Below are 14,247 nucleotides of genomic sequence, written 5' to 3'. Positions count from 1 at the left end.
CTTTGAATCCCAGTTGATTAGTCTATTCCCTTTAATAGCACACCCTATGCATAGGTCATAATTATTACTTTCAACATTTGTCCGAAATTCGATCCCACAATCCTTTTTATCTTGATTCGTAATGCGTGCAAGTTATTACTTTTGCATTGTCAATAAGTGTAATTGACTTGCAAAAGCAATTAATGCAAAGGATGATGGGATTGAAACTTGGATAAACAGTAATTTGATGTCTTATTTTTAGAATCACTGCGGTATGATATTCTAAGGATCTTAAGATATTAAGAATTTTCTTCGAGTTAGAGAAAACATTTGAATTTCATAGGAAGATTTTCAAGCAAACAATATCAAGCAGAGGAGACCTATATCTTAATTCGAATTACAGAAGTAATCGATTTATTAAAGTTCGATTTAAAAAGAGTTGGCTGCACGTGTTTGCATTAAAAACAAAGTAAGTTAAATTTGTGATGATTTTTTGAACACCCTCTTCTCTCACAGACCCGGTAGGATTTTTTCAGCAAGTTTGGGGTAAAATTAACGTATTGAAATTCGATGGAGATTGATATTCCAATGTATTATAATGGCTGGGATTTGAAATCCATTGTTTTCAAATCTGAAAATTTAGTGCGGATCGAAAAACCTAAACATTTTGCTGTGAGGATTTGATTATTTTATTTTCTCAGCGGAGACAACAGTTGGATTTGAATTTGGGGATGATATTTCTGCCGGCTATTGTCCCACTGGGTTTGGGGGAAGGGGGTGTTTTTGATTTTTTTTTGATTTTGTAGTTTATACCACAATAAATTCTTGATGTAAAAAAAGTTGAAATTTATTCTTAAAAATGATTCCTGTACAAATCCTTATCTACTTATGCATTTTCAAAAAAAAAAAAAAAATTATAATTACACTATATTTGCTATAAAACTAGTTGACCAATTAACCATCTCAAATATATTATGAGATGATCTATTTTATATTATTTGAAAAAAAAATAATTTGAAATTTTGCTGACATCAACACTTTATTGCAAATTTTGCTTATTTCTGCTCACGTCAGCAAAATTTAACAAAACATCTTATGTAAAACAATGTGCAACTTTGGTCCGGATTTTATATTTCTTCCATCAGCCAAACGGGAGTTATTAAAAAAAAACAAGTTTTATTGACGTCATCGTCATTTTTTTTGTTTTTGCCCAATATCTTTTTTTTTGGGTAAAAAATTAATTATGGCACAGTCATTCCAGTGATCTACATTGTAATATGCTTGTTGCGATGTATAAAGTGAGAAGATTTGACAAGTGGAAACGGCGATGAAAAATTAAGGTAAATTTGGACGTGCCTTTATTTACCTGAGTGCATACTTTATTTTGCTAACACACCTGAAAATGTGACTTGTAATTCAGTAGTCCCCAAACACACCCTTATATAGTGTATCCAGCTAAAATAAGACCCTTGTAGTACACTCTATCAGAAGTACACTCTTACAGTGCTTTTCCAGGGTCTCGAAAAACCTACCCTTAAGGGCGGCACACATACCGTATGTCGGACCATACGAATATCCCCCCTCCCGGGCCTTCACCCGGGCAGCAAGGACGTGTTAAAGAAAACTGCATTGCGTGGCTCCTAAAGTTGTTTCAATACGCTCATTTGATTTTAGTTACAGGACGGACGTTTCGAGTAATTTGAGAAAAAAATCTCATTTGCCCAAAAGTTGGGAGGCTAAAGTCTTCCCAATCTTCCCCTTTCCGCCAGGTCTGCCTTATTATATTTCAGAAAAGAACTTGCATTTTTAGTGCTCTCATGAAAGCAAACTAAGGGACTAGAGGCCTGTTTGTTTTTAAAGAACGATACTGACGTAGAATGGACTTTGTTTTAAAGTGGTGAGTGTCACATAGTTATCATAGTCATCCTTATAACTTGGAAGTTTGTAGACGAGTATTTTGCTGCGAACAAACTTGATCAAACAATTTGGCCACGTGATTAGCACATCCCCAATGTATTGTCATTCCACATCCTCCATGTCCGTAATTATGAATAACCTGCATGAAAGATTAAAGTGAAGTCAGTATAGAATGAGGTCAAACTGAAAATTTTGTTCTTCAACTCTCTTTAGATGGGTATATATACTATTAAAGCCCAAAAGCTGCAACGAAAGGAATCGGGTTTTAGAGGGTCAGTAAACACGGGAAATAATGTTAGGGTGCCAGGGCGGTTTACGGGAAAAAAATAGTGGCAGTAGAGTTTGAAAAAAAAGCTAGCATCTCCGCTACTGCTTACTCCACCACGGGCTAACTACCCGTTCACAAAAATGTTTCCCGCCTCCTAAACTATTCCCTTTTTTAGTGATCTTGTGTAGACGATATGATCGTCTAAGTAAAATGACATCACACTTCACAAGCTAATAACGCTATACGGTAGGCTTCTGTTCATTCTCTGAAAAGAGTTTCTCATAGTATTATAGAAAGTAGATCTATAGAGGTATGCATTTTTTTTAAGAAACAGACTTTTAAGAAACATGAGGCTTAGAATGCCTAAAAACTAAGAAACATCTAAGAAACATGCTGAGGCTGAGAATGAGAAAAAAAGATTTTTTGATTCGGTTTTTTTAAAGAACCTTCCAATCCAGCCTTCCATGAGGCTGATTATGTCAAAAAGTTTAGAAACATGTATTTAAAATCGAATTTAAAATCTATTTTTTAAATTTGCATTTTAAAAATTTTGGAGTGTATTCAATTTGGCGGATTTTACCAAAAACTGCCAAATTCGTCAAATTTAATCCCCACCAAAATCGATACACTTAAGGTATGTCATTGGAAAAGGACGAAGGTGGCGTTAAGTTTTCCAATTCCAGGCTGTTGAGAAACACATTATTTTTTATTAATAAATTTAATTACCTTTAAGTTTCGATTGTTCGAGAGGGTAAAATTTTCAATTTCAATTCGAGGGCCTTTTTCTCTTGCAGGTCGAAGACCAACCCATTCACCTACAACTTTAGCATTCTGATACAAACAAAAAAAATACGTTTAAAAAAAGATTCAGATTATTCAAAAAACAGGGTATGATTTGAAGCTTTCGGTTATTCGAGCCTTTCGTAATTAGTGCCTAGTGTTAATGTTAACGCTAGAAATGAAATAAATGCAATGAGGCTTTCTGGCGTAGAATTTTTCCAATTACAAAATTCCAATTCAATACAGGGTTTGAGAAACTCCCCGGGGGTACCTAGGCAAAAGGAGGGTACGGGTATGTGCCGTCTTGGATCTTCAAAATCCCACTAAAGTTAGTAAAAATCACATAATCTAATTCCAGTCCCCCCCCTAAGGGTTGCAAAAACAGTTCAAACTCTATATTGGGACCCTCAAAAGCCTATTTTATAGTAAAATAGACCTAACTAGGGTCACAAAATTCACAAAAATTCGAGTTTTTTCATTTAAGTCCCGTTTTTGTCCCAATAATTTCCCGACCACCAAAAGTCGGGCGGCACATACCTGTCATCCCGAAAACCTAGTACCCGCCTCCCGGGAGAAACCTGCTCGAAGCAAGCCAATTTATTGGCTAGCAGTGAAGTTTGTTCTAATTCTGACAATAGAAAAGCTCCATCTTATCTTAAAAAAAATAGACTAAAATACAAAAGTCGTACAATCTGTATTGCGCTTAACGTGTTAACACTATTTTAGAAGACCGTGAGCTTTACCAAACTTACTTTTAAACTTGGAATAAATTTTGTTGCTTTGTCCAGAATCTCTTTCCGATCTGTCAACGAAATTTTGGCGTTATAATCTCCTTTTTGTGTTGTTCCTCCTACGACAACAAATTCTTGACTAAAAGTTTATAAAAGTAGAATTTAAAGTAGTTATCTTGTTTTGATAATTTTTAAGATACTTTGATCAATCTGGTACTGCCTGTAAACCTTAACTTTGATGACAATATTTTGGTTATTTTCAATATTCGTGAAGAAGGCGAAAGTAAGACCAGGTATGGAAAAATCACCATAAAAGACACAACAGAAAAATTTGTAGTTTGCATTACTGTATCAAACAAAAAACTAAGAACTCACTTTGGAAAAACATAAATAGACTTTTCATTTTTTATATTGAAAGTCATAAGTTTTTTAATCCAAGGTATGCTTTCACCTAGAGGGGGTCTATCTAAAAAATCCTACATTTACTAAAAATAGACAAAAAGAACGACAAATATCATAAAAAACGTCAAATTTCTCCGTCCGCTACCCCGACGAGGTTTGTTTGTCTGCCCCTACGGATTCATTCCTCTTTGCTTATCATGGGAATTAACTATATACGGTTTAAAGAACGGCAAATTACACATTAGACAATGTTATCGTCCGTTACAGTGATAGTAAAGGCGGGAAAATATGGCGGTATATGGGAAAAAATCGGCGGGAGAGTTTCGAAGACTGGCAAACTCTACCGGCTGTAAACTCTTTTCTTTGGCAAAAAACCCGTTTACGAATTTTCTTCGGCTTTGGGATTGCTTCTTAGAAGGTGATTTGTTTTAGGCTACAGCATAGTCTAAATACGCATGTGTCTTACAATGCAAAATTATTTAGAGGGATAAACTGATGGGAAGTATGAAAACTTACTTGGGTAAGATATACATTGGGTCTTGATTCTCGACATCATAGGTTACAAATTGCTTTATCCAAGGTGCTTTAATCTGTTAAGTTAATTAAAGGTTTTATTTTTAAATAAGAGTGATATCGTTTGCTTACTCATCAATTTTGATTTACTAGCTTTTTCACATTAGATTGACACGGATGTGAAGCAAGATTGGTCAGAAAAAGGAAAAGAAAAATATCTTTTTTGCTTATATCAGCATAATGTAACTAAAGGCAGACACTGTTCTGATATGAAACGGAAACACTTATGTAAAAATAAAACGCCTTTAATTAAAAAGATCAAGGTTGACTTTGAAAAATCTTTGATTGCTTTTTCCCTTCTCTCGCATTTTGATAGTTCTGAGATAGCGCTTAATATCAAAGTTCATCAGCAAAATCTAAAAAAAGTGTTATAAGAGGCTCTGGATACAAAATTTTTTACCCGTGCCTGCCTTTTACAGTGTAAAGCTATCGGACAAAACCAATAGGCTCAGTTTGATTTACCTTGAGAACTTGTCCCCTCACAGGAAACATGCTTTTGTCGTTAAATAACTTGCGTGAACCAAGTCCTGTACAATTAATGACAACGTCAAAATCACCAGGCAACTAAAAATATATACAGTATAGGTATACAGTACGAACATTTGGACAAGAAAGCCTTAAAAGGGAAACTTTTAGGAAGAATAGTTTTGAAGAAAGAGAAAGCTCTCGGGAAAAAAACTTTGTTGTGTGATATTTATTTATTTACTCTCTACCAGATAACGTGAAAACTCTGGGGTAAGCTCAAGACATATCCTAAATACCCCCAAATATCCCCGAAGAACGTCAGCATTGAACCTTCTGGCTAGTTATTACCTCATCTAAGGAGCTGATTAACTTCTGACAAATTTTTCCTCCCATCTCTTGAAAACTAAAAACAACAAATGGTTATAATTGAGGCCAAGATTTATATCAAAAACTATATTTTTAAAACAAATTTTTACATTTTTTATCTTGCGACTGTACTTAATTTGTCCACTATTTTTAAAGATTGTTCCTTAAAAATAGGTTAAAATATAGCTAAAAGATGTCGGTCCAGTAAAACTCTTTTACAGAAATTACGACACCTCTATCGTAGGGACTATCGTACTATGGCTTGATTAGGAGTTTCCGAAATCGCGACGACAACGACGACGGCGAAACCACTATCACGTCGCCGTTGCCGTTCTCGTCGTGGTTTCGAAAACACTCTATTAGTAACCCTGTGAAAACTTCAGCACTTCACACAAGCCAATGTGGATGGGATTTTTTTGTCTACAGATTCAAAATTCTATTTTATTTATCTTAAATGATTCTCGTCGAATGTTTTTCCAATAGGACGAAGCATTTTTCCAATGTGACATAATTTCATTTTTTATGGGTAGGAGTTCCTTCAGGGTGAAAGATACAAATGTGTAAGCAAGACACTATAAGCGTACCGTTTGATGTAATACGGAACCAATCTCCGACCCTCCGTGTACACTGTTGTGAAACTCATCCCAGATCTGATGGATAATTTCAAGAAGGAAAAATTTGAGTAACACAAAAGGAAAACATTATAATAAAGCACCACACATAAAAACAAATCAAACCTGTACAATGTGGTCTTTAATTCAAAACACGGCAAGTAAAGAACTAAAATATACTACAGACTCTCGCTAAGTCGAACTTCTACTATTTCAATTTTTCTATGATTCGAAATGATTCTCCAGTCCCAAGTAAAATACTCTCTATTATTCGAACTTTTCTGCTTTTCAAACAAGTTAGACTTCCCTTATTCGAGTTCGAATTAAGGAGAGTTAACTGTAGTTAAAACAGAATGAGAATGAAGAAAGTTTACCATCGTTTTAAGAGTATATTTTGAGGGAATTTTGTAAAATCTGGTTGTGTATCTACCGTAATATGGGATTTATAAATACACCTCCTTCTCACAGACCCGGTGGGATTTTATCAGCGAGCAGGTAAAAAAAAAACATACCAAAACACTCGATAGAGATTGATATTTTCATGTTACTTAAGGCTGGGGATTTGAATTCCATTGTTTTCCAGCCAGAGAATTCAATGGGGATGGAAAAATAACATAATATTTTTCAGTGGGGATTTGTTTATATGATTATCTTCAGCGGGGACAAAAATTAGGGTATAGTTTTCCACTGGGGAAGATATTTTGACCAATTTTTTCAGTGTGAAGGGTTCCCAATGGGTCTGTAAGAAGGGGGTATGTAAATAGTAACACCACATGCTAAGGTACCTTGCCTCGGATGGAAACATTTTCAAGTCATCTTTGCTCAATACCCTGGAATCAGGTGGGATGTCATACCAAAATGGTTTCTAAAAAAACAAAAAGCATGAGAAAAACTTTAGATGAACACGATCTTCCGTTGTTTGAACATTGATCTCAAAACTTGTATCTCAAATACACGTTTTTTTTTTATTAGAACACCTAAAATTTGACTGAGCCTGGATGTGCTTATTTTCTTAGCAATTTTCAGCCTAAAATGTTCTTAAATGCGTTCTTAATTTTTCAGACTACTCTAAATCGACAATATGATACAAAATAAAGAGCACTTGAATTTGGCAAAATTTGGACAGTATTTGACTCTCGACTTTTGAAGATCCACCCCTAAATTCGGTTAAAACTGCTTAAAAAGAGGAAAAAATTGTAGTTTCTTGTCATTTTTTTCCAAACTGAGGCCGGGCATGTTCTTAAGATGTTCTTACTTTTTCGACGAATTTCAGCCTATATGTTCTTATAAACTAGGTTCTAATAAAAAAAAAACGTGTAGCCTAAAAAAAAAATTACTATGATCCCAGCTGGCACACAACGTTGTTTTAACGTTCATCTAACGTTATATGGACGTTGTGAACGTTAGATAAACGTTCAAACAACGTTGTGTGCCAGCTGGGATAGCTACTCAGCGCAAATTCAGCAATGTGAGTACCACAGTTTAGCTTTCTCTGAAATTTAACCTGTGGAGACGGACAGTAAAAGTTTTATTCATCGCATGTCTAAGTCAATTTTTCGATACCATCAATACCTTAAACGTTTCATCTTTACTGAGAATAAATCCGTGGCATGTAAAAAATCCGATATCAGGAGAATCAGGATTATTTTTGATATTTTCCATGACATATTCAAATGTCTCCTTTGCATAACTCCTAAATAAACAAACAAACAAACAAACAAACAAACAATAAACAAAAATTCGATAATGAACAGTTTTCCAATACACCTTTTCGAACGTAGCCGCCAATTGCCGCGCGGGCATTTTTTTGTCCACTTTATCCCACTAAAACCGTTCCAGTTGCATCTATAAACAATACAAAACTGTATAAAAAAGGATTGGACCGAGTTTAGTGTGATAATTAAAAAATTAAGTGGCACGCGCCTGACCGCGCGACTACGGTCGAAAAGGTGTATTTTCGAGATCTTTGTATAATTTGAATAATACCTTATGAGTAAAAGGTTTATTTCGGCAAAAAATGACAAAGAAAAGTATGTTACAAACGAATTTGTTTAGACGAATAGATGTTTTTGCCTATAGTCAATCCTGGTATGTCCGAGCTGTCAAAAACAGTTTTAAAACGCAGCATCCCACAGATTTAAGATATTTGACTAGGTCATTGAAACAGGGGTGGTTCTTGAGATAAAATAAAACATAACAACTTACTTAATCACATTTACAGGAGTATTACCCAGCCAAAACGGCTCCCAATGTCCGGCTGCTCCATCGCTCGTGGTTGAAGGTGAAAATTCATCTGATATCAAAGTGACGTCACAAAAGGAAAATTGTTGAATAATTTTATAGGCTGTTGATGAGCCAATAATCCCTGCTCCAAGAACTGCTACTTTCATTTCAAGGATGATAGCCTTTCGATTATATAACAGTGTAATAAATAGCCACGGTATCGGAGTAGTACCAGACCGGATGAACAACCGAGGCCTGATTTCAAATAATTATGACGTTATCAAGCAGGTTTTCCTTCAATTTCTCAAAAAAGACAAACAATTCTACATTTACTGTTTCTTTAGACGTATAAATTACCATGGGACCCCGTCCCACTGAAAAAATTGGCGAAAACATTGTCCCCGGTGGAAAATTTAACCTACAATTTTTGTCCCCACCGAAAAGAATCAAATAAACCAATCCTCACTGTAAAATATTATGCTTTTTTTCCATCCCCACTGAATTTTTTGACTTGAAAACAAAATAATTGAAATCCCCAGTCATAAAAAATATGGGAACATCAATCCCCAATCCTCTGTTATTTATACCCACTTGCTAAAAAATCCTACCGGGTCTATGAGAGTCCTTTATAGACATGCCATAAGTTACACAAGTTGGAAATACCATTAATGTTATCACTTTTGAATTTAACATAACAACTCTTTTCTATTATATACTGACATAGTGAGAAAGTCAGATTATATTACCCTGATAACAGCTGTTCATAATTTTCTTACGCGCACGGTAAACCTCTGAAGTTGCTTGAAAATTATACATCTGACGAAAATCTTGTTGTGCGCCAGAAAGTCAAAAAACTGATACGGCACCCTATTCATAAACACAATGCACGCAACTTTGTTGTCATTCCTAGTCCTTTTAGACGAACGCGGTCCTTACGATTTTGAGATTGCATATTCGTCAGATTGTTATGTTTTCACACATTCCTTTAGAGCTTCAGCGTGGTATGCACAATCTGATCTCAGGTTACATCCACAGGACACTTGAACTCGGAAAGAACTTTGGAAGAGGTGAGGAAAAAAGGGAGAGCAATCTTTGTTATTGATAAAGTTTGTTATTATTAAAGCTTACAAAATCTCTCTAAGATTCTCAAGTCACTGTAGTTGCAAAACGCATCCAGGTAGCCGATGTAAACGATATCTCTATTCGAATACGAGCACCGTGAATTACACACCCCTGTCACCCCAACATCTCTGTCTCACAGTCATGTTGACACCTTTTGCCAAAGCGGGGATAAAAATTTCTATTGAGATCTCAATGGGGATAAAAATTATAATATTCCAAGATTAAAAAATCCAGTGGGAATGGTTTTGGAGTCCAATTTTTTAACACTCAATTTCGAATGGGGATGAAATCAAAGTCAATCTCTCAGTGGGGCTGAGATTCTAGGGTATTTTTCCAACCGGGACGAAATTTTGCCAAACTCTTCAGTGGGGCGGGTGTCCCAGCAGGTCTTTGACACAGGGGTGTTATTATCAACGAAGATGGATACATAAGTTAAGTCTTGGCTGGAATAGATACGATGAACACCGTAGCTAAGCTTTCTCTAAAATTAAGCTGTGGAGACAATCACATCAATATCCTAAGAATAGAAGATGAGAGAGCACATATCCCCATTTTAAGCTCAAGTAGATTTATAATTCTATATTTCCAGTCATTTATAACTCTTCTGAAATGCCGATAGGCGTAGCGAGATACACTGCATAATTTATGGTTGAGAGCGGTTTTTACGACACTGTAATTATTATCTTTGTTTTATCAAAAGGTAATCAATATGTCATAAACATCTGCACTCCCTCATAAATTTTGCAGGGTATCTCGCTACGTTTATGCCTCTGAAAGATTTTACACTTATCCATCTAAACTTACTCTACACAAATCACAAAGATAAAATACATATTATTGCAGCTACACATTGTCCATTCATGGATAGTATTAGATGATAATATCAAGTCGAAAACCTACAAAAAGAAAGTAGACCTCCGTTTCAGATATCAAAATAAACAATCTAAAAAGGAAATATGATTCCATTATTTTCGTTATTTTGATTTTTTTATCGCTCCTCGTCAGACACGGGCAATTTTCACCACTTAGGAGCAAAGAGAGCTTTTTGAATCCCTGCTGAATATTTGAGAAACAGCTGAGTCTCTAGGCTGATTGCATTCTCTAACGAAATTGTGCTTCTTTTCAATACTACCTTGCAGAGGTCTGCGATTCAGAATACCGAGTCTCCAGAAGTCGAACCTCTATTACTCAAATGTCTCCTTAATTCGAACAAGTTTTCTAATCCCTTCAGTTAACAATGCCTTATAAGCCAATCTCTATAACTTGATATTTCCTTAACTCGAACAAATTTAAGTTCACCGTGCGTGTTCAATTTACAGAGACTCCACTTTACTCCTGTACACACAATGGAATTTGGAATCCCCATCAATAGATTACATTTTTCATTCCGATATCCCGAGTTATCATTCCGTCTATACCATGAACATAGAAGCTGTTATCACTTTGACCTAACAACAAAATTTTATGGCTTCGGGAAATGGGCTTTAGATTTGAATTCCATTGTTTTTCGAACCAGAAAATTCAGTAGGGATCGACAAAATAGCAAAATATTTTGCAGTGAGGATTTGCTTATCTGATTATTTTCAGTGGGGAAAAAAATTGAGTAAAATTTTCCATTTGGGGCGATATTTTGGGTCACATGGGTCTGTTTCTTACAGAGCTGGGGAGGGGATGTGGGTAGCTAAAGCCTCACTTTATTGCAAAGTAAAAGATCCGTCAGTAACACAAAATCGTGGTAAAAATGGCTCTGGGTACAAGATTACGTTTTTTATGGCATCCCTGTCTCGCATCCCCGATGGAACTTCTTCCAACAGTAAATTGGAATGTTTATATCGAAATCCCGAGGGGATAGAAAACTTATTGTTCCCAGGTCGACAAGTTTTATGGAGAACAATTTTTTCATATAATTTTAAATGGGGATGAACACAAAGCCAATTTCCCAGTGGGGCTGAAAGTAGAGTTATTTCTAATTTGGGCCGAAATCTTGGCCAAATTTCCCAGTGGGGAGGGGGTAACACCGGGTCTGTGACACAGGGGTGTTATTTGGAAATAATTTTTACTCCAATACGTTACATGTTGAACGGTGAAAAATAATACAGCTTTTACAATGACTTTTTATACGTTATAAACATCGCAGAACCAACAAGAAAGAAAAGAATTTCTCAACCAGGAAAATTGGATATTTGTGGTTGCATTTTATGACAATTGATGTTTAATTTCGTCAAAAGTATATAGCTTTCATCAAGTAGGAAGTTAAATCCAAAAAACTTTCAGTACAATTTCTTTGTAACGTGGCTCTTTCTTGTACTGTAGTGTTGCTTCTCGACAATCGCAAATTTGATGTTTAAAAAGCGGTTGTCGTCGCTTTTCCATTTATTTGGCCACTAAAAACTAAACTGCTCCAAATTTGTTTTGCAGGATAGTCGCTTCATTTCCCATCCAAAATATCTCTTTTGTGTTTCGGGTTTTAAACTCAATGGTAGGAGCATCAGTAGTATCAGCTAGCTCACCATTCTCATAACAGATCATCCATTCTGTGCATACCACGCTCTACTCTAAAGAGATATGGCGAATGTTGTGATTGACGCTTGTTTTGCTTATTGGCCAATCACCGCGTTCCAATTTAATATTCATCCCAAATCTGAATGAAAAGGTTGGGTAGATTCTCTTATGAAGCCATGGCCATTAGAGCTGGATACGTATTATGCGCAGAGTAACAGAATCTGCTAGCTAGAGATTACTAGCTAATTTGCTAGTGTGTACAGAGCCTATTATTATCAACATTTTTTCATCTTGTCTACATAGACCCATATCATGATTAATACCTTTTTGTGTAAATGAGCTATTAATTTTTGTAGAAAAAATTGCTTTCTGCTGAAGCAATACAGTTTTTGACAAAGAAATGCTGTTTAAGTGATAATTCGGTTTTAGAGAAAGAGAGAAGCTTTTTTGATGCTATGGTTGGCATTTTTATTTGATTTTGTATTTTTATTTGTGAGCTTACTACTTTAACATGCCTTTCTCTTTTGACTTAAATTCTCTTGTCAACTTTGTATTAAATATTTACTTCGTGACTCTAGTTCAAATGGATACAGTAACATTGCTTTGTTTTTTGTTGTCCTTCGATGACACATCGCATAATTTAATACGCATGACTTTGCAACTATGCATTGCCATTAGTTTAGTTTTGTGACGTTCTTTGATTCAAACCCAGAAGATGGAGAATGTGGTCTTTGTAAGTTCGATGAACAGAGCTACAATAACCAACCCTGGCTTGAGGGCCTATAAACATCTTAGAAGACCAAGTCATATTGTAAATCGAAAGCCTCAAAGCAAAAATTATACTTATTCAGTGACTAGGAAATCCCACCAGGTCAGGAAAACAGGGTTTGTTATAGCATCATCTCGTCCAAAAAAATACACCACTGCCTCACAGCCCGGTGGAACTTTTTTTCCTCAGTGGGGATACAAATTTCTATTGAAACCCCAATAGGGATAGAAATTCTACCGTGAAGTCGGGTAACTTTCATCAGTGGAGGCTAACATGCATAGCCCTCAAATGACTGACCAATCAAAGCAGCAAAATTTCAAAACAAATGAACTACGCAGCTTCGCTCGCAGCTCTACTCTACCATTTTTGTTTTGATTTAACTTTGTATTTTAGGGACCAGACAGGTCATTCATTTGAGGGCTATGCATGTTAGCCTCCACTGATGCAAGTTACCCGACTTCACGGTATAGTTTCAAGGTTAAAAGATCCAGCGGGCATGGTTTTAGAGTGCAATTTTTAAACATGGAAGTTCGAATTGAGACGAAATCAAAATAAATTTCCCAGTGGGGCTGAAATTACAGGTTTTTTTTCCCACCGGGGACGACATTTTTGCCAAATTTTCTAGTAGGGCTGGGGTCCCAGTGGGTCTGTGACACAGGGGTGTAAAAACGGTGAGCTCACTTGGTATTTTAATTCGTTATTCCAGATGATCTTACATTTCAGACTTTTTAGTACAAAATGAAAGACGAAGCAGCCACAAATAACAAATGTCAAGCTTGGACGAAACTTATTTTCAACCTGATCATTTTTATTCTTCTCATCATTTCAATGACAACAAAACCATGGGGTGTTTTAAAGATCGAATCAAGTGATAAAGAAATCGGTAATTTCGGATTATGGCGAGCATGTAAAATGGGGAAATCGGATACGGGAAAAGTATGTGACGATATATCAGATGGTAATTTCACAGTATTTGCTTACAAGTCCAACCCGTCTGACATCGACGTTAAATTCGGCAACACAATCGAAAAATTGTGCATTGAATTCCGAAATGAAACCGTTTTGAAAAATGGTACAAACACGACAGAGTTACAACCTTACAATAAATGTATTACTGAAAGATTCTATCAAAAGGTTGAAGTGGAGAGACTTCGTGTATTCATTATTCTTGCCACCGTCGTCTCATTTCTTGTAACCTTTGGCCACATCTTTGGTATGTACAAAGGTCAATCAAATGATTTTGTACCTGCGGTGGCATCATTGTTGATTCCATTATGGCTCATTATCGGGCTTTCCGTATTCCTTGGATTTTACGGTGGTGACCATTTCCAGCTTGTAATGCTTGAATATGGATGGTCCATGATTTTAGCCTGGATCTGTGCTGTTTTGAGCTTATTAAACACGTTATATATGATGTACACAGCTTTTACGTCCGAGATATAAAGGAAGATCAATCTTATTCTTATAATCATTACAGGCTATAACTATAGCTTTCGGTATTATTTTCTGTTACATAAATTGCAACTTTATGTTGGTAAA

At 35.8% G+C, this 14,247-nt stretch overlaps 1 protein-coding gene across 1 annotated transcript; it reads right to left on the bottom strand.

Annotated features, from left to right (window-relative positions):
- Window positions 1-1,026: 1,026 nt before the first annotated feature.
- Window positions 1,027-8,638, bottom strand: LOC136821935 (D-aspartate oxidase-like). The gene is made up of 10 exons (XM_067078153.1): window positions 8,298-8,638; window positions 7,665-7,785; window positions 6,878-6,957; window positions 6,066-6,131; window positions 5,464-5,518; window positions 5,113-5,214; window positions 4,594-4,667; window positions 3,697-3,814; window positions 2,891-2,995; window positions 1,027-2,035 (listed from the first exon to the last, which is right to left on the bottom strand). The coding sequence occupies exons 1-10, from the start codon at window positions 8,480-8,482 to the stop codon at window positions 1,907-1,909; spliced, it is 1,035 nt and encodes a 344-aa protein (XP_066934254.1). The 5' UTR covers window positions 8,483-8,638; the 3' UTR covers window positions 1,027-1,906.
- Window positions 8,639-14,247: the final 5,609 nt, after the last annotated feature.

This window comes from Clytia hemisphaerica, unplaced genomic scaffold, assembly GCF_902728285.1.
Source record: "Clytia hemisphaerica strain Z4C2 unplaced genomic scaffold, Clytia hemisphaerica genome assembly, whole genome shotgun sequence".
Lineage (NCBI taxonomy): Eukaryota > Metazoa > Cnidaria > Hydrozoa > Leptothecata > Clytiidae > Clytia > Clytia hemisphaerica.
The sequence above is the reverse complement of the archived record's forward strand: the minus strand, read 5'-3'. Positions and strand labels throughout refer to the sequence as shown.

What these genes read in the sequence shown, in the direction of transcription:
- LOC136821935 (XM_067078153.1), bottom strand. Translation starts at nt 8,482, where the DNA reads ATGAAAGTAGCAGTTCTTGGAGCAGGGATTATTGGCTCATCAACAGCC. An exon ending in ATGTTTCCATCCGAGGCAAG is followed by an intron (nt 6,132 to 6,877) that starts GTACCTTAGCAT and finishes ATTATCCATCAG; the next exon opens with ATCTGGGATGAGTTTCACAA. An exon ending in CCAATGTATATCTTACCCAA is followed by an intron (nt 3,815 to 4,593) that starts GTAAGTTTTCAT and finishes ATAAACTTTTAG; the next exon opens with TCAAGAATTTGTTGTCGTAG.